The 23,672-nt window shown below is 41.5% G+C and overlaps 1 protein-coding gene across 4 annotated transcripts in view; it reads right to left on the bottom strand.

Moving 5' to 3' along the window:
- P4HA3 (prolyl 4-hydroxylase subunit alpha 3) overlaps positions 1–21,988 on the bottom strand; it is a 52,020-nt gene extending 30,032 nt beyond the window's left edge. For 2 of the 4 annotated variants that reach the window (XM_063608667.1, XM_063608668.1), the window contains exons 1-4: positions 21,709–21,967; positions 14,560–14,702; positions 12,557–12,780; positions 8,528–8,677 (exon numbers count right to left, since the gene is read on the bottom strand). In XM_063608667.1, the coding sequence (XP_063464737.1) occupies positions 8,528–8,677; positions 12,557–12,780; positions 14,560–14,702; positions 21,709–21,908 (717 nt within the window). In that variant the 5' untranslated portion in view covers positions 21,909–21,967. Of the gene's footprint in view, positions 1–8,527; positions 8,678–12,556; positions 12,781–14,559; positions 14,703–21,708 lie in introns of all 4 variants that reach the window. The other 2 variants (XM_063608666.1, XM_003814677.5) reach the window with 2 other exon arrangements.
- Positions 21,989–23,672: the final 1,684 nt, after the last annotated feature.

Below are 23,672 nucleotides of genomic sequence, written 5' to 3' on the forward strand. Positions count from 1 at the left end.
AGAACATGGGGTGTTTGGTTTTTTGTCCTTGAGATATTTTTCTGAGAATGATGGTTTCCAGTTTCATCCATGTCCCTACAAAGGATATGAACTCATCATTTTTTATGGCTGCATAGTATTCCCTGGTGTATGTGCCATATTTTATTAATCCAGTCTATTGTTGTTGGACATTTAGGTTGGTTCCAAGTCTTTGCTATTGTGAATAGTGCTGCTATAAACATACATGTGCATGTGTCTTTATAGCAGCATGATTTATAATCCTTTGGGTGTATACCCAGTAATGGGATTGCTGGGTCAAATGGTATTTCTAGTTCTAGATCCTTGAGGAATCACCACACTGTCTTCCACAATGGTTGAACTAGTTTACAGTCCCACCAACAGTGTAAAATTGTTCCTATTTCTCCACATCCTCTCCAGCACCTGTTGTTTCCTGACTTTTTAATGATTGCCATTCTAACTGGTGTGAGATGGTATCTCATTGTGGTTTTGATTTGCATTTCTCTGATGGCCAGTGATGATGAGCATTTTTTCATGTGTTTTTGGCTGCATAAATGTCTTCTTTTGAGAAGTGTCTGTTCATATCCTTTGCCCACTTTTTGATGGGGTTGTTTGTCTTTTCCTTGTAAATTTGTTTGAGTTCATTGTAGATTCTGGATATTAGCCCTTTGTCAAATGAGTAGGTTGCAAAAATTTTCTCCCATTTTGTAGGTTGCCTGTTCACTCTGATGGTAGTTTCTTTTGCTGTGCAGAAGCTCTTTAGTTTAATTAGATCCCATTTGTCAATTTTGGCTTTTGTTGCCATTGCTTTTGGTGTTTTAGACATTAAGTCCTTGCCCATACCTATGTCCTGAATGGCATTGCCTAGGTTTTCTTCTAAAGTTTTTATGGTTTTAGGTCTAACATTTAAGTCTTTAATCCATCTTGAATTAATTTTTGTATAAGGTGTAAGGAAGGGATCCAGTTTCAGCTTTCTACATATGGCTAGCCAGTTTTCCCAGCACCATTTATTAAATAGGGAATCATTTCCCCATTGCTTTAGTCAGGTTTGTGAAAGATCAGATAGTTGTAGATATGCGGCATTATTTCTGAGGGCTCTGTTCTGTTCCATTGGTCTATATCTCTGTTTTGGTACCAGTAACAGGCTGTTTTGGTTACCGTAGCCTTGTAGTATAGTTTGAAGTCAGGTAGTGTGATGCCTCCAGCTTTGTTCTTTTGGCTTAGGATTGACTTGGCAATGCGGGCTCTTTTTTGATTCCATATGAATTTTAAAGTAGTTTTTTCCAATTCTGTGAAGAAAGTCATTGGTAGCTTGATGCAGATGGCATTGAATCTATAAATTACTTTGGGCAGTATGGCCATTTTCACGATATTGATTCTTCCTACCCATGAGCATGGAATGTTCTTCCATTTGTTTGTATCCTCTTTTATTTCATTGAGCAGTGGTTTGTAGTTCTCCTTGAAGAGGTCCTTCGCATCCCTTGTAAGTTGGATTCCTAGGTATTTTATTCTCTTTGAAGCAATTGTGAATGGGAGTTCACTCATGATTTGGCTCTCTGTTTGTCTGTTATTGGTGTGTAAGAATGCTTGTGATTTCTGTACACTGATTTTGTATCCTGAGACTTTGCTGAAGTTGCTTATCAGCTTGAGGAGATTTTGGGCTGAGACGATGGGGTTTTCTAGATATACAATCATGTCATCTGCAAACAGGGACAATTTGACTTCCTCTTTTCCTAATTGAATACCCTTTATTTCCTTCTCCTGCCTGATTGCCCTAGCCAGAACTTCCAACACTATGTTGAATAGGAGAGGTGAGAGAGGGCATCCCTGTCTTGTACCCATTTTCAAAGGGAATGCTTCCAGTTTTTGCCCATTCAGTATGATATTGGCTGTGGATTTGTCATAGACAGCTCTTATTATTTTGAGATACGTCCATCAATACCTAATTTATTGAGAGTTTTTAGCATGAAGGGTTGTTGAATTTTGTCAAAGGACTTTTCTGCATCTATTGAGATAATCATGTGGTTTTTGTCTTTGGTTCTTTTTATATGTTGGATTACATTTATTGATTTGCATATGTTGAACCAGCCTTGCATCCCAGGGATGAAGCCCACTTGATCATGGTGGATAAGCTTTTTGATGTGCTGCTGGATTCGGTTTGCCAGTATTTTATTGAGGATTTTTGCATCAATGTTCATCAAGGATATTGGTCTAAAATTCTCTTTTTTGGTTGTGTCTCTGCCAGGCTTTGGTATCAGGATGATGCTGGCCTCATAAAATGAGTTAGGGAGGATTCCCTCTTTTTCTATTGATTGGAATAGTTTCAGAAGGAATGGTACCAGCTCCTCTTTGTACCTCTGGCAGAATTCGGCTGTGAATCCATCTGGTCCTGGACTTTTTTTGGTTGGTAAGCTATTGATTATTGCCTCAATTTCAGAGCCTGTTATTGGTCTATTCAGAGATTCAGCTTCTTCCTGGTTTAGTCTTGGGAGGATGTATGTGTCAAGGAATTTATCCATTTCCTCTAGATTTGATAGTTTATTTGCGTAGAGGTGTTTATAGTATTCTCTGATGGTAGTTTGTATTTCTGTGAGATCAGTGGTGATATCCCCTTTATCATTTTTTATTGTGTCTATTTTATTCTTCTCTCTTTTCTTATTAGTCTTGCTAGCAGTCTATCAATTTTGTTGATCTTTTCAAAAAACCAGTTCCTGGATTCATTAATTTTTTGAAGGGGTTTTTGTGTCTCCATTTCCTTCAATTCTGCTCTGATCTTAGTTATTTCTTGCCTTCTGCTAGCTTTTGAATGTGTTTGCTCTTGCTTCTCTAGTTCTTTTAATTGTGATGTTAGGGTGTCAATTTTAGATCTTTCCTGCTTTCTCTTGTGGGCATTTAGTGCTATACATTTCCCTCTACACACTGCTTTGAAGCTGTCCCAGAGATTCTGGTATGTTGTGTCTTTGTTCTCGTTGGTTTCAAAGAACATCTTTATTTCTGCCTTCATTTCATTATTTACCCAGTAGTCATTCAGGAGCAGGTTGTTCAGTTTCCATGTAGTTGAGCGGTTTTGAGTGAGTTTCTTAATCCTGAGTTCTAGTTTGATTGCACTGTGGTCTGAGAGACAGTTTGTTATAATTTCTGTTCTTTTACATTTGCTGAGGAGTGCTTTACTTCCAACTATGTGGTCAATTTTGGAGTAGGTATGGTGTGGTGCTGAAAAGAATGTATATTCTGTTGATTTGGGGTGCAGAGTTCTGTAGATGTCTATTAGGTCCACTTGGTGCACAGCTGAGTTCAATTCCTGGGTATCCTTGTTAACTTTCTGTCTCATTGATCTGTCTAATGTTGACAGTGGGGTGTTAAAGTCTCCCATTATTATTGTGTGGGAGTCTAAGTCTCTTTGTAGGTCACTAAGGACTTGCTTTATGAATCTGGGTGCTCCTGTATTGGGTGCATATATATTTAGGATAGTTAGCTCTTCTTGTTGAATTGATCCCTTTACCATTATGTAATGGCCTTCTTTGTCTCTTTTGATCTTTGTTGGTTTAAAGTCTGTTTTATCCGAGACTAGGATTGCAACCCTTGCCTTTTTTTGTTTTCCATTTGCTTGGTAGATTTTCCTCCATCCCTTTATTTTGAGCCTATGTGTGTCTCTGCACATGAGATGAGTTTCCTGAATACAGCACACTGATGGGTCATGACTCTTTATCCAATTTGCCAGTCTGTGTCTTTTAATTGGAGAATTTAGCCCATTTACATTTAAGGTTAATATTGTTATGTGTGAATGTGATCCTGTCATTATGATATTAGCTGGTTATTTTGCTCGTTAGTTGATGCAGTTTCTTCATAGCCTCGATGGTCTTTACAATTTGACATGTTTTTGCAGTGGCTGGTACCGGTTGTTCCTTTCCATGTTTAGTGCTTCCTTCAGGAGCTCTTGTAGGGCAGGCCTGGTGGTGACAAAATCTCTCAGCATTTGCTTGTCTGTAAAGGATTTTATTTCTCCTTCACTTATGAAGCTTAGTTTGGCTGGATATGAGATTCTGGGTTGAAAATTCTTTTCTTTAAGAATGTTGAATATTGGTCCCCACTCTCTTCTGGCTTGTAGAGTTTCTGCCGAGAGATCAGCTGTTAGTCTGATGGGCTTCCCTTTGTGGGTAACCCGACCTTTCTCTCTGGCTGCCCTTAACATTTTTTCCTTCATTTCAACTTTGGTGAATCTGACAATTATGTGTCTTGGAGTTGCTCTTCTCGAGGAGTATCTTTGTGGCGTTCTATGTATTTCCTGAATTTGAATGTTGGCCTGCCTTGCTAGATTGGGGAAGTTCTCCTGGATAATATCCTGCAGAGTGTTTTCCAACTTGGTTCCATTCTCCCCGTCACTTTCAAGTACACCAATCAGACGTAGATTTGGTCTTTTCACATAGTCCCATATTTCTTGGATGCTTTGTTCATTTCTTTTTACTCTTTTTTCTCTAAACTTCTCTCCTCGCTTCGTTTCATTCATTTCGTCTTCCATCACTGATACCCTTTCTTCCAGTTGATTGCATCAGCTACTGAGGCTTCTGCATTCATCACGTAGCTCTCGTGCCTTGGTTTTCAGCTCCATCAGGTCCTTTAAGGACTTCTCTGCGTTGGTTATTCTAGTTATCCATTCGTCTAATTTTTTTTCAAAGCTTTTAACTTCTTTGCCATTGGTTCGAATTTCCTCCTGTAGCTCAGAGTAGTTTGATCGTCTGAAGCCTTCTTCTCTCAACTCATCAAAGTCATTCTCCATCCAGCTTTGTTCCATTGCTGGTGAGGAGCTCTGTTCCTTTGGAGGAGGAAAGGCACTCGATTTTTAGAGTTTCCAGTTTTTCTGCTCTGTTTTTTCCCCATCTTTGTGGTTTTATCTACCTTTGGTCTTTGATGATGGTGATGTACAGGTGGGTTTTTGGTGTGGATGTCCTTTCTGTTTGTTAGTTTTCCTTCTAACAGACAGGACCCTCAGCTGCAGGTCTGTTGGGGTTTGCTAGAGGTCCACTCCAGACCCTGTTTGCCTGGGTATCAGCAGCAGTGGCTGCAGAACAGCAGATATTGGTGAACTGCAGATGCTGCTGCCTGATCGATCATTCCTCTGGAAGTTTGTCTCAGAGGAGTACCCTGCCATGTGAGGTGTCAGTCTGCCCCTACTGGGGGGTGCCTCCTAGTTAGGCTACTCGGGGGTAAGGGACCCACTTGAGGAGGCAGTCTGCCTGTTCTCAGATCTCAAGCTGCATGCTGGAAGAACCACTACTCTCTTCAAAGCTCAGTTGGAAATGCAGAAATCACCCGTCTTTTGTGTCACTCACACTGGGAGCTGTAGACCGGAGCTGTTCCTATTCGGCCATCTTGGCTCCTCCCCCCATGCCCTCAAATCTTAAAGCGTGCAAAACCACATAATTGCGGGGTGTTGTTGTTTGTTATATTTAATAATATAACTGAAGTTAAATATATTTAACCCAATGTGGAACTATAAAAACCCTAGTAAAAACATAATTTGTTCTCCAGATTCAGTTCTTCCCGGAGTCCACAAAGTTAGTGGAGGGAAGCAAAGAAAGAACTAAAATGGAAACATTGCCCAGTGCACAGGAATTAACTCTCCCTGCAGCCATTCAACCTTGGGCTCAACATAGTCAAAAGGAAATAGGGCTTTCCAGACAAATCTGGGGAACAGAATCCCGGATGGGTATCTAGCAGTCCTCTTCTGGGTGCTGCCAAATGATGATTAACTGATAGAAATGTATTTCATTCCAATCACTTTACTTTAGCATATTAACAATTCACTTCTAATGATAAAAGCAATAATAAGCACATTATGAAACATATGAGAAATGGAAAAAAATTACTACACCAAAATCCAGGGACTGAAGTACTTTGGATAATATATAGTTTTTACATAGTTATAAGCATATTTTTATACACTTCACATCCTGATTGTTTCACTTTACATTGTTATCAGGAGTACTTTGATGTCATCACATAGTCTTCACAGACAGCATTTTTAATGGCTGCATTTTATTCCATCCAGAAGATAGGCCACAGAGAACCTAACCATTCCACTACTGTTGGACAAATACATTGTTTCTAATTATTTGATATCATGAATTACTCTGTTCTACATTTAACAAGGAATACTTGAGTAATCTATGAATATCTTGTAATGTCAAATATTAACTCAAGGTCATAGCTTTTCAAACTCTTCGTGAGATGAAAAGAACCAAAATACAATTTCACATATTTCTAAAACTTGAGAGTCTTGTAATAAAGTAAAATTATATTTTACAAAGAACAAAGAGTTACTTTCAGTGTCTCAGTTAAGTTTCTTTGGAAATAGGTACACTAAGCAACATTAAATGAAAAGAGAACATATATATGTATGTATCATGTAATAAGAACTGACATTTATCCAGTAAGTAGCATGTGCCACGCACGCATTCTGTTAAGGGCTTTGCCTGTATTAGCTCACTCAATCCTCACAGCAACCCACTTGAGGTGAGCATCATTATTCCTCTTTTACAAATAAGAAAACTGAGGCCCAGGGAAGCTAAATAAGTTGTCTATGTTTTCACAGCATTTGAACCCAGACTGTCTGATTCCAGAGCCCATAGCTTAACCACTGTGCTCTACCATCTCTCATTATTAGCAGTTATTAAAATTTTTTTTACTAAAATATATAATGAAATAAAATACATTAAATTTTATATGATAATGAAAGGTCCACAGGGACATTTACTTCTAATTTACTAGGGGGTGAGGAGGAACATAAACCATCTATAAGATAATGCCTTATGTGTTCTGTTACTGGGGAATAAAAACATGCTGTAAGACCACCAAGGAGGAAAGCCTGGGGAGTGAGGAGAACTCAGGAAGACTTCACAAAGTAGGTGACATTCGAGGTGTGCCTTGTAAGATAAACAGGATTTCACCAGACAAAACAGGATGTGGAAAGCAAGTAGAAGAGAAATCCAAGCCATCAGAGTTAGAGGGAAACAAAACAAAACTAATCAATAATTGGGTACAACATTTGAAACTCCGTCTTTCAGGGTAAGCTGCTTTAGTTTCTCTTCTCTGAGTCTTTCCACGTCGAATCTCCATTTCCTTCCTCTATTAAAACTCAATTACTTCTCACCCCTTCTTACATCACAGTTACTCTGTTTGGCTTTAACACACAGCAATTTAGCAGGAGAGTTAGGAAGAGCACATACACAGTTTTTTTTTTTTCTTTTTTTCTTTTCTTTTTTTTTTTGAGATGCAGTTTCGCTTGTTTCCCAGGCTGGAGGGCAATGGCTCGATCTCTGCTCACCACAACTTCCACCTCTCGGGCTCAAGCGATTCTCCTGCCTCAGCCTCCTGAGTAGCTGGGATTACAGGCATGTGCTACCACACCCAGTTAATTTTGTTTGTTTTTGTTTTTGTTTTGTTTGTTTTTAGTAGAGATGGGGTTTCTCCATGTTGGTCAGGCTGGTCTCGAACTCCTGACCTCAGGTGATCTGCCCGGCTCAGCCTCCCAAAGTGCTGGGATTACAGGCGTGAGCCACCACATCCGGCCAACACATACACAGTTTTACAACAAAGATCCATTCGCCAGGAACTTCCATGAAAGGAACAGGACTGTTTGCTGCACTGAGAGTAAATCTGTTTGGGCAGCAACACATGGGTTTGGAGCACCCACATCCTCCTCCCCTTTCTCAAGAAAATGGGGAAAGGAAAAAAAAGGTAGGGAGCAGAAATGGTTTACTAGTTTTGGAAACTCTAGGGAACTGGTTCCATGGAGATTTTTGCAGCCTACCCTTGAAGACTGTACAACTCGGGTGGGAAATGGGGTTAGCTATACAAAAGCTATACCTTACCCAGTTATTGGTTAGTTTTGTTTATTGGCAGCTGCTTTATTTAGGGAAATGAACTTCTATATAAGGCACAACAGGGAGTAAGTAGATCAACAGTGCCAAGGAAAAATAACACCTGGAGGAGGCACTGTGGCTGGTACTACAGAACAGTGACTCCAGCTCTGTAACCAGACAGGAGTCACATTACAGTTGGACTCAACTGCAGATGGGAAAAGCTCATAATCAAACTTCTTTGTCCATGGCAATATTATGGGTAATATCTGTGACGAACTATGAGTTGCTGAGAGCACAAAAGAGTGATCTACATTTACTATGAACCCATTAACTATTTGTGAATAAAGCAGCTGCTGCTACAGGTGACAAACTGCCTCCTACATGGGAAATAATGATTGTAAAGTAGTCAATGCATTGGAAAGAGCACTGGACTAAACAGTCTAATCCTAGGTCTATAAGCTTTGTGACAAGTTAATAGTCTTTTGGAGACTCAGTTTACTCACATGTGATATATGGAAATGATAAAATAACTTCCCTGCTTGACTCACATTTGGTCCTATTGGGAAGATGAAACAGATGAAGACATGAAAATACTTAGAAATTGTAAAGCAGCTATAAAGGATTTCACTTAGTATAATAAAAGCAGTGAGCTTCACTTACTCCCTTACCCGGAAATAAGCAAAGGCCAAGTGATCCAAGGCATCTTCTAGACTTGCCTCATCCTCTGTCTTCCACTCTCCGTAAGATCCTCGGAAGAGACTGACAGCCTCCTCCAGCCATGGAATGGCATGGTAATAATCCCCCATGTCATAGGCCACCTACACAGAACACAAGTACCATCACCAAAGCCTTATTCCACAGGTAGAAAAAGAAAATGACAATTCAAAGAATAAGAGGGACTTTGGAATCCAAGAAGGCAGGTTTTAATTTCAAATTCATTTTAATTCAATTTATTAAGCATCTACTATATACAACGCATTGTACTACGTGGAGCGGAGACATAAGGGTTCTTGCACTTGAGGAATTTATAATCTGAAGGAGAAAAGAACATGACCTCAATTAACTCTAATTTGGGACAGAATATCATGAGTGCTCCAAAGAAAATGCATACTATGCTGTGGTGGCACAGGGAAGGGAGGAGACTTGGGAATCTCAGAAAGCTTCATGCAAGAGGTAGCATCTGAGACAGGCCTTCCTTGAAGAAGGAAAAGGATATCAGTGAGCAGAGACTGGGAAGAAAAGCATTTTAAGATGAGGGAATGGCAGAAACAGAAATCTAAAGCAAGAATGTGTTCAAGTAGTCCATCGTGGCTGTAGCTAGGGTGAAGAGAAACAAAAAGTAAACTTGAAACAGCAGCATGGGCTAAGCAAATTACAGTCTTGAATGTCATATTTTTAGGAAGATATTGCTGGTAGCAATGTGAAGAATGGATTACATTCATTCATTCATTCATTCATTTATTCAATATTTACTAAGTATTTTCTATGTGCCTAGTGGCCCTGTCCTGTAAGAGCTTAAATCAAGACGGGGCACATGAGTAAGCCAATAATTGTAACACAATGCATTAGACACCATAATGAAGGTAGACATGGGAACGCTATGGAAGCTCAATGGATCTGTTCTGTATTAAATGCTGGAATGCTGGCAACATGGCAACATGTACCAGACACAGCTCCTGTCTCCTCATAGTTTACAGTTAACTAGAATACCAGAACTGCAAGTGGAATTTCCTGGAAGTTGATATTGGAGACAACATGGAACTGTAAAGTTACAGACTAGGAAGAACTCTTACAAAATGATCTAATTAGGGTGTAACTTCCTGACAGGGAAAAATCCTAGAGATATTGCAATTCTGCAGCCTAAATAATAAATCATTTTTCCTTCAAGTCTGCCATTAACCTGTTGTTTTATTTTTCTGCATCTCAAGTCCTATTTGTAAAAACGTTGAGCTGAAAAATGCTAAAAATGACTGAACTTTTCATGCCAAGTTAATTTGTTTAATTAAGATTTCCATGAGTAACTTCAAGTCCCAGCAATATGGTAGACTGAAACAACTGGAATCCTTCCGAACACAAATTCGGACACTTTGAATAAACTATAAAAAGCGTTTTATTATATATTTTCAAGAAAAAAAAAACAGAAAATATCAGGTACCAGAAACAAAAAAGGGCTAAAAGCCCAAACCATAAGCTTATGAGCAGATGCTGACGTTCCCTAGGATGGGGGTGGGTGTTAATCATAGTAACCTTGGTGTTCAGTAACCTTGGGTTATAATGCCCATATGAGGATAGAAGATGAGCCGTCCTTAGACCTGCCCCAAGCCCAGGAACTGGAACTAAGACACCCTCATGAAACTGGATTCTATAAAAAACTATACCTTAGGAGAAAAGGTAGACCAGAAAAAAATTTGCTTGCTATCTTAATGAGACAAGAATATTTGTTTGTTTCTGTCTAGCTCTGTGTAAGAATATTCTCAATTTTGAGCCTCTACTTCTGGTGAGTATAGGGTTTGAATCTGCAATATTCATATGGTCAAGGAACTCCTATGTCAATAAATAAATATAAAAATGGATCTAAGGCGAGTGAGAGCACCAGAGTTTCTGGAAGAAGAACACCCAAAACTCTCTGGAGGGATATTTCCACAACTCTGGGCACATGGATTCTCTTAGGGGGAAAATGTCCTGCTGAAAATAAGCTCCCAAACATGAAAACTATATCAGGAAATAATCCATCATGAGCAAGAGTCAACAGACACAATAGCACGATGATGGAATTAGACAATTAAGAATTTCAGAAGATAGGCTGGGTGCAGTGGTTTATGCCTGTAATCCCAGCACTTTGGGAGGCTGAGGTGGGAGGATCACTTGAGCCCCCCCAGGTGGGAGGATCACTTGATCAAGGCTGCAGTGAGCCATGATTGTGTCACTGCACTTACTTGGATGGCAGAGCAAAACCCTAAGAAAACAAAAAGAATTTCATAAACTAGAAATTTCATAATCCATAGAGGAAGGGATCGGGGAAGTGTAGATGAAACAAATTTGGCCACATGTTGATAATTATTGAAGCTTATTCTGTGAGTTGGCGATACCACTCCGAGGTATTCATCCAAGAGAAATGAGAATAAATGTCCATAGAAGAACATAAAAGGATGTTAATAGAAGCTTTATTCACAGTAGCCCAAACTAGAAGCAATCCAAGAATCTGTCAACAGGAGACTGGATCAACAGTTTGTGGTATATTCTTAGAATGGAATACTACTCAGCAATAAAAAGAAATAAACTACTAACAAATGATACAATATGGATGAATTCCACAGATACAATGTGCTGAATGAAAGAAGCTGGACTTAAAAGGGCACATACTATATGGTTCAGGATTGCTGCTACCTGGGCAAGGGTGGAGCAGAAGGGATGGGGGGTGGCGAGGAGGATGAGTGGGGTTTTAGCTGTATGTAACATGTTTTTTTTCTAATATATATTTTTAAAAATGAAACAAACATAGCAAAATTTGAACATATATTCATTACAATAATAGATATAATTGCTTGTTATATTATTTTATGTTATTTTCTTATATTTGAAAAGTTTTCTCTCTCAAAATAAGTGAATAAATATAGAAAGAAAGATTGCCAGTAAGACTTCCAGGAAGTGACTTACTAAATTTTCAACATACGGTTTTACTTTCAGAAAGGCCTCACTAATATGTTAGTACCATACATTAAACTACTTTACCTGGCTTAAATTTAAATCAGCCATGAACTTGATGATTGAGCTCTGATTCCACTCAGGATCCCAGAAAAGAGAAAACAGTACGTAGAGAGACTCAAGCAGCCTACTCTGCCTTAATTTGGAAGACTGACTCCCAAAACTTGGAATCAGGACACATGAGACCCACTCCCAGATCTGTTGATGAATACTGTAGGAGTCAGGAAAAATACACCTTACTGCAATAAACATCTTCAAAGTTAAAATGGACTTGCTCCATTGCTTTTTATAGCAAAGGCTGGCAAAGAGTATATTACAAAATGATCTCACGTGTGATTACAACTTATAATCAAAGATCAGTTAAATACCTCAGATGGGGGGCGGGGGTGTTCCTGAAGTCTATTTCCTCAAGTAATGTTAAAGTGAATGGCCTTAGATTTTGGACACTACTTTAATTTTGTACTTCCAAATGCTTAGGACATGTTGCATTGGATTCCAGAAAGTCTCAGGAGGCTGTTTCCGTGATCTTACCTTTCCATCACCATCTCTTATCCTTTTCCCCAACCTTGCGTCCCTGACCCCCTGCTTTCCCTTTCTACCCAGGGGTTCATGCACTGGCAGGGTGCTATAGTTAGGGTGAACAAAGGACCATTTTTCCTAGTTCATGTCTGTTGTTCTAGCATAATTAATAACACCCCTTTCAATCTCAAGAGTGTTCTAAGTATATAAACACCTTAACTACTATGGAAAGGGCCTGAGATTTGGAGTCAAAAGACTGGGTTCAAGCTTTAGTTCTGCCCTTAAAATTGCATAATCTTAGGGCAAGTTATTTACCCTCTCTGAATCTTGTTTTCTTTCTCTGAAAATGGAAATGATATCAAATTTCCAAGTTTACTGTAAGTATTAAAAAGAAGTAAAAGCAATCAGTACATAGTTATTTTATCCATAAGAAACCAGAGCCAAGCAATTGGCCCTCTCTTGAATATTGTTACCTTGCCAACTTGGAAGCAGTCATCCCCTGTGAGAGAAAAGAGCCGTTTGGGGCTGTACAGGTCAGTGATGGCAGAGCCAGTGACTCTCTGAAAGACACCTCGGGCCAGGCCTTTCACATTGAGCATGTACACGTCCTGCAGCCGCATCAGGGCCCTTGCTGCTCCCTCAAGGTCCTCAAAGGCTGGAAGGTCTTGCTCCACCTTCTCATAGCCATCCTTCAGAGCTGTAAAAGTAGTAAAAACATCAACCCAGCATTCAAGAAACAGGAGTTGGGCATTTAATACATGTAAGGCATGACCACCTGTTCAAATATTTAATGACATCAAGTTGGATTTGTCTTTGTGTTCCCAGAGGCAAGCACAGTTCCTGGCACAGGGTGGATGCTTAATGCAATTCTGAATGAGGAACATTCAGAATGAGTGAAGGAGAAATAAAAATTAAGGCATACTGTTTACAGGAGTCTCACTCTTTAGGGAGACAACTCTTCTTTTTCTTTTTCTTTTTTTCTTTTTCTTTTCTTTTCTTTTTTTTCTCTTCTCTCCTCTTTTCTTTCTTTTCTTTCTTTCTTTTAATAGAGATAGGATCTTGTTCTGTTGCCTAGGCTGGAGCACACTGGCATGATCATAGCTCACTATAATCTTGAATTCCTGGGCTCAAGTGAGCCTCTCACCTCAGCCTTCTGAGTAGGCAGGACTTCAGGCACACGCCATCACATCCATCTAATTTAAATAAATTTTTTTGTAGAGACAGGGTCTTGCTATGTTGCCCAGGCTGGTCTCAAACTTCTGGCCTCAAGTGATCCTTCCAACTCAAGCTCCCAAAGTGTTGAGATTATTGGCATGAGCAACCACACCCAGACTCTTCTCACTGTTAGCTTTCCAAAAATCAACAAACTTCTTTTTTTTTTTTTTTTGAGACAGGGTCTTGCTCAGTCACCCAGACTAGAGCGCAGTGGCGCAATCTCAGCTCACTGCAACCTCCACCTTCTGGGTTCAAGCAATTCTTGTGCCTCAGCTTCCCAAGTCTACAGGCATGCACCACCATGCCTGGCTAATTTTTGTTATTTTTAATAGGTTTCGCTATATTGCCCAGGCTAGTCTCGAACTCCTGAGCTCAAGCAATCTTAGCCTCCCAAAGTGCTGGGATTACAGGCATGAACCACTGTGCCCAGCCCAAAAGTCAACACTTTTTTTTTTTTTTGAGACAAAGTCTCGCTCTGTCACCCCAGGCTGGAGTGCAGTGGTGCGATCTTGGCTCACTGCAACCTCTGCCTCCCAGATTCAAGCAATTCTCCTGCCTCAGCTCCCGAGTAGCTGGAATTACAGGCATGTAATCCCACGACTCCCCGGTAATTTTTGTATTTTTGATAGAGACAGGGTTTCACTATGTTGGTTAGGCTGGTCTGGAACTCCTGACCTCAAGTGATCAGCCCAACTCAGCCTCCCAAAGTGCTGGAATACAGGTGTGAGCCACCGCGCCCGGCCGTCAACAAACTTCTTACAGCACAAAGTAGAATAAATTAGGAAAGTGATCTTGCTATAGATGACACTGTAGTGACAATGTAACGAAACAGAAACTACTAGAAGACCGTTATTTTCTATACATATATAAATGGAAGGCTTGTACTTTGTCACAGGATTGTAGTGAACATCAAATGAGACAATTGATATGAAAGTGCTTTCTTTTTTTTTTTTTGAGACGGAGTCTCGCTCTGTCGCCCAGGCTGGAGTGCAGTGGCGCGATCTCGGCTCACTGCAAGCTCCGCCTCCCGGGTTCACGCCATTCTCCTGCCTCAGCCTCCCGAGTAGCTTTCTAAGGTATAATCATATAAACCGATTAGCAAGGGGGCCTAATTCTTTGTGCTAGCTAGAGCTAAGGATATTAAGTAATACCCACCTACTCCATTACCCTTTGAAATCACATCCCAACAGAATCTCTCTCCTTACCACCGAGTCAGGAGATAGAATCTTCTCTCTTACCCTCCAGCCCTCCTCCTCATTACCTCGGATGTTCTCACTGGCCTCCAGACTATGTACCACATTCCTCCAGTCAGACTGCAGGCGTTTGATGAGAGTAAATGCAAGCAGAGGGTTAGCCACAGGGGTTGTTGAATCCTCATGCAAAGAAAGTACCTTGTCGTAGAATCTGAAAGAAAGGAGTAGAATGATCTCACCTCCTGATACAACCACTACACCTAGGGAAGGCTGGCATGGTGTGTGTACATTAAGAGTAGCTAACACTGACATGCTCAACCTCTTGAGATTCACATAATAGTCCAACCAAAAAGCCATGCAAGCCCAAAGAATATGAAAACTATAGATACAACAAAAGTAGGTCCACTCTTTTGTTCACTGAATGAGTCAGTCTATATTAATCAATTACTGTATTTCAGGCACCATGCTAGAGATATAAAGGCAAGACAGGGTCCAGCTCTCAAAGGGATCACAAAGTCTTTTTCTCCTGTCATCACTGTATATGCAATACTTAGTATCTGGTAGAAACTCAAAAACACTATTGAATTAATTATAACCACTGTGATATGTGCTATATAGTGGTCCCCAACCTTTTTGGCACCAGGGACTAGTTTCATGGAAAACAATTTTTTCCACGGACCGGGGGGTTGGGGGATGGTTTCGGGATGAAACTGTTCCACCTCAGATCATCAGGTACCAGTTAGATTCCTATAAGGAGCACACAACCTAGATCCCTCGCATGTGCAGTTCACAATAAGGTTCACGCTCCTATGAGAATCTAATGCCGTGGCTGATCTGACAGGAGGTGGAGCTCAAAGAGTAATGCTCCCTTGCCCACCACTCACCTCCTGCTGGGGGGCCCGCCTCCTAACAGGCCATGGACTGGTACCAGTCCCTGGCCCAGGGGTTGGGGACCTCTCTGCTATGAGAGAAGTGAGCATATAATGCTGCAGCTGTGCAGGCAGGGCAGCTCATCCAGGTGGGAGTTAGAAGGGGGAAGGAAAGGCTTCCAAGAAGAGATGGCATTTGATCTGAATCTTGAATGATTTGTTAAAATACTGAAAGCTATTACTTATTGAGCTCCTACCATGTATTGGCCTGTTGGGTGCTCTAAATAGATTGTCTCATTTAATTACCCCCCACCTTCCAACCGACCCTTAGTGTAGATTTAATTTTACCCATTCCACAGAGAGGAAACTGAAACAAAGCCACACTGTTAGTAAAGGGCAAAGCCAGGATGGAACCCAAGTCTGACTAACTCCAAAACCTGGGTTCGCAGCTGATTATGCTATATGGTTTCTTAAGGAGCTAGAACAAAGAAGAGAAGAAGAGTATTTTTCAAGCCAACAGGAACCATTAGTGTACAAAGGCACAGAGGCTTGAGATATATTTGTAGTAAGTCAATCTACACGAGTTATTTGCTAGATGTCAGACTCCATGCTAGATTCTAGGGATACAAAGGCAAGACAAGGTCTAATACTCAAGGATTTCATGGATAAGAAAATAACTTTTTTTCTCATCATTCTATACCTAAATTCAATACATATTTCTATGAAAGAAAGAATGAAGTATACTCTCCTAGGAGCTAGGGACAAAATTCTGAATAAGGAAATAATCTTGGTCTCAAGGATCCACAGTTTAGTGAGTGAGAAAGACACAAATAATTACATTACAGATGCAATACCAGATTTAAGAACAAGGCTTAGTGGGGAGGACAGAGAGGGGATGATTAATTTGGCCAGAGCAGGTTAGAGAAGGCTTTAAGTGAGAGTGGTACTGTTGAAACTATGACTTGTTCACATATATAAATGTGTGAGAGGGTGGGGAGGAGGCCACTTCAAAACTGCAAGCACAAGACAAGGAGACTCTGAACCACGACAGCGATGGAGAACGGACTGGGTTCAAGGAAGGAGTTTAGGAAGTGGTGATGACTGTAAAGGGGAATAAGAGGTGGGATCGTCCAGCACACTTCCAACCTTTCTAGCTTGGCAACAATTGCAGAAAAGGGCAGAAATGGTAGGGCCTGAAGTGATCATCTTTCCAGTTAATTTCCCTTCTCCAGTGTCCTTCAACAGTGTTTATACAGGCAAAAGATGCTGTTTCCTTTCCTAGTATACTCTGGTTAATTCCATTTCTAAAACACCAATGGAATTTATATTACTGAAATTTATTATCTATAACAGGGCAGATTAAGGTACTATTCCTGCTCTCCAAGAGTTTTCCCACTTGTTTTAAAATTATCAACTTCAAAAATAGTATAACAAGAATGGAAGTAGAAGAAAAAAAAGTTTGTGCAAAGTGAAAAAAAATGAACGTGTGCAAGAGCACAGGAGACTATGAGTCCTTTGGCAAGAGTGGGCGACTTCTGTGAGGAGACAGAGATCAAAGTGAAAAATAGAGGAAGTGGCAAGGTGGTAGGATTTCAACCCCTTGGAGCAGAGTCTGATCTGAGGATTTCTAAAGAGTGAGGTCCTCAACTATGAAATGAAGCCTGAAATAGAAGACGACTGCCTTGAGGCTTCCAAGGAGCCAAATGTTCAATTCAACATAAACTAAGGAACAAGAACCTGGACCTGGGTCTCCCAGTGGGGAAATGGGAAGCCTGTCAAGTCCCAGGGTGTCTCTGATCCCAAAGACAAGGCAGTCTGTGAGCTGAAGCTCTAGGGTTTTGAAATGAAACCAGCCTCCGGGGTGTGGGATCTTTACTACCCATTGTTTCCTGCTTTGGCTCCATATGGAACTACTTAGGGAAAGATACTCCACTGCTTGATGAAAAATCTTAACAAGCGGAGACTTGGGCTTGAGTCCAGCTTAAAGAGTAGGTGTCCAGGAACAACTGAGGCTGAGAGGGCAGTGATTTTATAAGACAGCTGGATAGGAAGGAACTGGGACTTATTCTGACCCAGCCTCCAACTATCACTCAGTTTCCTCATCCATAAAATGAAGGAACTGATCTAGTCTAGAAGATTTCTATGGATCTTTTCAGCATGAACATTCTGTTATTTCTTCTCATCACCCCCTCCACAACTGAATAAACAGATTCCTCATTTGCTTGAGGACTAATGTTTAATAGGAATCAGAGGACACTGAGGCACAAAGGTAAAGTGGTAAAGCAGAGAGGTGAATATTTGCCCCAAGTCATGCATCAAATCAAAAGTGCTGTCTACTTCCTTGTTTTCTTAGCACCCCTCTTTGCATTTTGGGGTTGATTTGTTTAGGTCAGGGTTTGATATCTATTGCAGCACATCAATTCAATCCAGTGTTTAGATATGCCATTTTTCTGTCACACAAAGAAAAAAAATCTCTCAACTGATAACTGAGGTTGGCTTAGAATCCAAAAGTTGGCCCTATGCCCAGCCTCTGAGCACATAGCAGTTTCCAGAGACTGGAAACTGAGTTACTGGATGCTGAATTCAAACCTCAGGGTTTCCTAAATGTCTTTCTGCTTTAACAAATACTGCTGAGAATGGAAAATCAGATCCTTTCCTTCAAGAATCTGCACATAAAATTTGCAACCCAATCCCTGCATTAAACATAGCCTGGGCAGGTTATCCAACCACAATACATGGGCTATTTCACTTCAATATGTTTTGCCTTTGGAATTCAGAAATGGTTTTGTATCAGTTCTTCTGGGACATTCTTAATGCTTAATCCTTAGCACAGAAAAAATTGCGGCTGACACTTCTCTCTCACTCTTGGTGGTGTTTTAAACTGCAAAAACAGCAACAACAAAAGCTAGGATAAACTCTCTTTATATATATAACTAGTATATGTACCATACTGGCATATAACTATATATACTATAACAAGTATAATTTTTATTCATTAACTTGGAGTAGGGAGTAGTTTCAACCTCAAGAATATTGCATTTTTCTATCTCAGCTGAGAGCCTTGGAAATAGCCTCTCAAGTTACATAAAATCACCAGATTGGGAGTATAGAAAAATTAGCAAGAACTGCCAAAATTCTTGTTTTAAAAGGCAAACATAAAGGCTGGGCATGGTAGCTCATGCTTGCAATCCCAACACTTTGGGAGCCCGAGGAGGGAGGATCACTTCAGGTCAGGAGTTCAAGACCAGTCTGGGCAAGAGAGCAAGACCCCGTCTCTACCAAATCAAACCAAACCAAACAAAAACAAAAACAAAAAAACCCTAGCCAGGCATGGTGGTGTGCACCCGTAGTCCTAGTTACTTGGTAGGCTTAGGCAGAAGGATCACTTGAGCCAGGGGTTTGAGGTTATAGTGAACTATGATAGAGCCACTGCACTCTAGCCTGGGTGACAGAGCAAGACCCTGTCTCTTAAAAAGCAAACATTTCACTGGGTTTTAGAGCAGTCACTAGAGAACAGAATGACAGTCTTCAAAATATCAAACTAAACTACAAAATTAACTGTTTATAAGTCACCTGAGAAAATAATTGAGAACTTTTCTGATTTGTTTTTTTATCTAGGCTGTCACAATCCTAGTTAATACTTAGAGCCAAAAGTGGGGCCTAGTTTCACTAGATGGTCTTAAAATAAAATAAAATAAAATAAAATAAAATAAAATAAAAAGCATAAAGGCTTAGCATTTGTCCATCAATTGTTACATGCCAGGTACAATGATAAAAACTTTTACATGGTACTCTTAATCCTTCCAAAAACCCTATGGTGGTAGGTACTATTTTTATCATCATTTTACAGATTAGGAAACTAAAGCTCAAAGAGGTAAAGTAACTTGTCCAAGATCAGAGCCAGCGATTCAAACAGAGGTCTGTTAAACTCCTGAATTCACTGTTAACCACCATGTACTGTGGCCACTAGTAAAACCTCAATTAGTTAGGGGCTTGGTCTATGTCTTGGTATAACAGATAAAAGAAGTGGTAGGGATAACATAGCATAGTAGGAAAAAAGTTGGATAAACAATCAAAACAACTGTGTCCTAGTCCTGGATTTGCTACCTATTAGATTTATTAATACAATCTTGAGTGAGCAACTAGACTTTAGTTTTCTCATGTTTTAACTGATTTCTCAATAGTTAACAAGTGTAATACAAATCTATTTCAAAGCATTGTGTGTGAGAGAGAATCAAATGAGATATGGTTTGTATGAGACCTCCTGCTGTGACAAAGTTGTGATAATGACAGTGGTGGAAAGACAATGAAGGAGACCAGCATGGTGGAATGGGGTTGGCCAGCTGCTTTGGCCAAAATGCTTCAAGTGCTCTCTTCTGAGAATGTAACCTGAAAGACCAGCAGGGGGATTTTGACCCCCTACTCCCGTCTCCATCTGAGCTACCCAAAGAGATTACTGGTATGAGAACAAGCATGGGTAGCAGGGAGAATGCTGGGCTCTGAAATCAAAGAGAAAAAATTCTGTCCTATTTCCACTAATAAGCTTGGACTCCAATGACTCTGGGCTATGAACAAAAAGAAAACATTTGGCTCGGTCAACATGGACCCATGGAATACTAGACAACTATGCTATTCCAAAGAGTGACAATAATTATTGAAATGATCTTCATTTACTGTTAAAATTAATACATACCTATATTGTATATTGTCACACTATTTCAAGCTGTTTATACGCAAGCCACATACTTAAGGACAAGCACCAAATTAGCTCATTCAGTCACTATTAACAAGATCTCTCGCAAATACTTTCCACCCACAAAATGCTTCTCTTCTACATAGCTCTCTCTCACAGTCATGGGGTCACAAAGTTTCGCACAGGGTGACAATGGGTTTGGGGGTCACACTGGACCTCAGAGTCACTCCCCATTCCACATATCTTCTTCTCATGTCACCCCAGAATCAGTATTATTACCACACACACTCACGCAAAGTTTTAAAAGCAGTGCATTGTGCTGTCTTTGCTCAATGATAAGGTCACATGATATAAGTACAATATTAATATATCCAAATAGTGACGTGGTCATAACCACTCTGTCAGTGTTGTAGGCTTCTTGATGTCCCAGGCAGAGAAGGCGCAGCACATATTCATACAGATGGTATCATATACAATCATTTATCTTTCATTTTTGTCAGTTGGACACTGCTAAGTCGATACATGACTATGGTGCCTCAGCATCCCAAGTCTGACAACCTTTTATGCCACAGTGTGTAGCACTAGAGTTTGTTGATTGTACCCCAAAACTATATTAGCTGAGCATCCACTGCTGTGTGCTACACTCAGTATCTTCTGCATCAAGTATGTTTTTTCACAGTGCTTTTTTGATATCAAATATGTTGACACACATATAACATCTCAATTATCATTTATTTAGTATTTAGAGAGCTTCTACATGTGTAAAGAGAAGGAAGAACTGAAGACATAGACGGCAGTGGACATCTCTGATTAACAGTCATGGTGCTACAGACCCAAACTCCTCGAGGGCAGAGTTGGCTCTTGTTCACCATTTTATCCCCACTGCCTGCAACACTGCCTGGCTCTTAGTAGGCACTCAAAAATATGTGTTGTATGAATTAATGAACTGAAGCATTATTCATATAGCGACCTGTACAGTTACTCAGCATCATTCACATGCAGAGTATGATATCCACAGTGTCGTGCCCATCCAGTCCCAATGACATGTAAACCTCACATATGGTGGAAGACTGTCACCTGACTCCTAACACTAAACATCAGCTCACTAGGTCATGCGGTGTTTCACGATCCCCCCTTGAAAGGTCAATACTTGCGTAGCTAAAGCGTCACCGTATTCTCTCCATGTCACTCTCACAGTGTCTCTGTCACAGCACCGTCCACTGTGTCTGTGTCAGTGTGACACAGGGCCTGGGGCTCACACAGCTTTGCACAGCACATTGTGAGGTCCTAGAGTCACCCCGCCCCGCTCTTCCACAGTGTATCAACTTTGCTGTGTGACGGTGGATATGGGGGGTGCCACCGTGTGTGTGATGGAGTCTGCAGTCCCAGTGTGACCCAACCCTCGCCAACACCTCATGCCACGGAGTGTCAGGGTCCCACACAGGGTGACAATGGGTCTAGGGGGTCACACTGGCCCTCAGAGCCACTCCCCACCCCATGCCACAATGTCTCAGTCGCACGGTGCGACAGTGGGTCTGGGGTCCCACGCAGCATGACAGTGAGCCTGGGGTCACACTCAACCTGAGTCACCCCACCCTGCGGCACAGTGTCTCCCACTGAGGCCCCTCGGTCGCTCCCACTCGCCGTGCCCTCACCTAGTCAGGTCCCGCAGCCGCGCCTCCTCCCCGCGCAGGTACCGCCTCAGCAGCCCCAGCAGCCGGCGCTCGGGCGCCAGGGCGCGCGCCACGCTGGTCAGCGCCGAGAACGTGTCGCCCCGAGCCGCAGCCCTTTCTGGGTCTCCTGTCCCGAGCGCCAGCACCGCCAGCAGCGCCGCCAGCCGCGCCCCAGGACCCATAGCCAGCGCTCGCGAACTTCTCCTCAGACAGTCCTGGCCGCGCGGCGCCAGCCGCTCCCGCCCTCGCCTGCCCCACCCCTGTCTCCGCCCCCTCCCGGCTCAGGCCCCGCCCTCTGGCCCCGGCCCGTCCCGTCCGGTCCACCGCCCAGTCTCGCCCCACGCCCCCTGACTCCCTCCTTGTTTCGACGCCTCACCTCGCTCTCTATTCCTCAGCTCCTCGGAATGCGTGGGGGCTTCCTGCAACATCAGTCTCCGCCGCCCTCCACTAAATCGCGACCCTGGGAAGGTGTTTCCACTGTGCCCATCACACTAGGGGAAATTGAGGCGGAAGCAGGGTGAGCGATGAATTCACAGGTCTAAGGCTGTGACTATCCCCAAATATTGTTAACACCATGCTCACAGGATCCCCAAAATATCCGCCCCTCTGTACCATGGAGTGGGAATACACAAACACCACTGGATCCCCACAGGGACGTCCAGAAGAGTCAATTATGCGTATGTGAATAGGTGCGCAGGCAAAGAGCGGCAAGAGGACAGCTGGGAGGAAAACCCTCACAGAGAGCGTGACATCTGAGCCATCTGAAGGATAAGTAGGACTGTGTCAGGATGTGAGTATATGACAAATCTAGGACTTACAGAACCTGAAACTCTGGGGTCCTAAAGTCACTGCTTTACACAATATACTTAGAGTCACTTAAGCAAATAAAAATATTATTATTATTATTATAGCCTACTAGGCTATGTACTCTATTTCCCCCCTCTTATGCATTTCCCAGGCAATGTTCATTCATGCAACAAATATTTATTAGCACCTGTGTTACTGTGCTGCCTACACAGAGAAATAGCAGATCCAATCCTGGACTCAAAGGAGGAGACAGTTACATAAACAAGTAATCACAATAAAGTGCTGTCAGAGTAACTGAGGGTTGTGCAATATGCAATGGCAACACTGAAGAAGGAACCCTCATGTAGTGGGTGGAGAGGGCATCAGAGAGGAGGTGATGGGTGCTGGTTCAAAAGGATGAAAAAAATTGGAAGTTGACAGGCAAGGGAGGAGTGGGCTTTCCTGGCAGAAGGTACATGTGCGTGACAAGGTTTGGAGGTGGAAAACAGTTTGAGTTCCAGAAATGATGAAAAGTTCCTTGTGCTTGAAACTATCAGATTGTGAAAGGTCTTTGCATGTCATACTAAGAAATTTAGGTGCTTGTCCTCTATGAAAATCCAGTGGAAGTTTTTAAGGTAGCAATAATTGTAATTACAATGGCAACAGTAAACATAGTAGTTAATACTTACTGGGTGTTTCCTGTGTGGCAGGCGCCATCCAGAGTATTTTACATATATTAACTCATTTAATCGCTGTCCAGAGTATTTTACATGTATTAACTCATTTAATTCTCATGCTGACCCTATAGCCTAAGTAATATTAGTATTCTTACAGTATTATCGGCCCCACTTTACCGATGAGAAGACTGAATTGTAGGGACAATCATTAACCTACTCAGTGTTAATCACTTGTGGACCACATTCGAGGTGTGCTGGTAAACCAGCTCTCCAGGAAAAAAATAAAGTTCTGATTTGTGGCATTTGCCAATTTCTGTGGTGTCAATTCTCCCACAGTGGCTAATTTCGACATGCAAAAATGTCACCACTGACTGTGGTTGGATAAAGATGCTAACAACTCCTGTGAGCTGGGGTGAGCCAGCTCCAGCACACCACTGCTTGTGTAGACATGAGATGTAACATGCAGATCCCCCTTCGAAGAAG

The sequence above is a fragment of the Pan paniscus genome, chromosome 9, assembly GCF_029289425.2.
Source record: "Pan paniscus chromosome 9, NHGRI_mPanPan1-v2.0_pri, whole genome shotgun sequence".
Classification (NCBI taxonomy): Eukaryota; Metazoa; Chordata; class Mammalia; order Primates; family Hominidae; genus Pan; species Pan paniscus.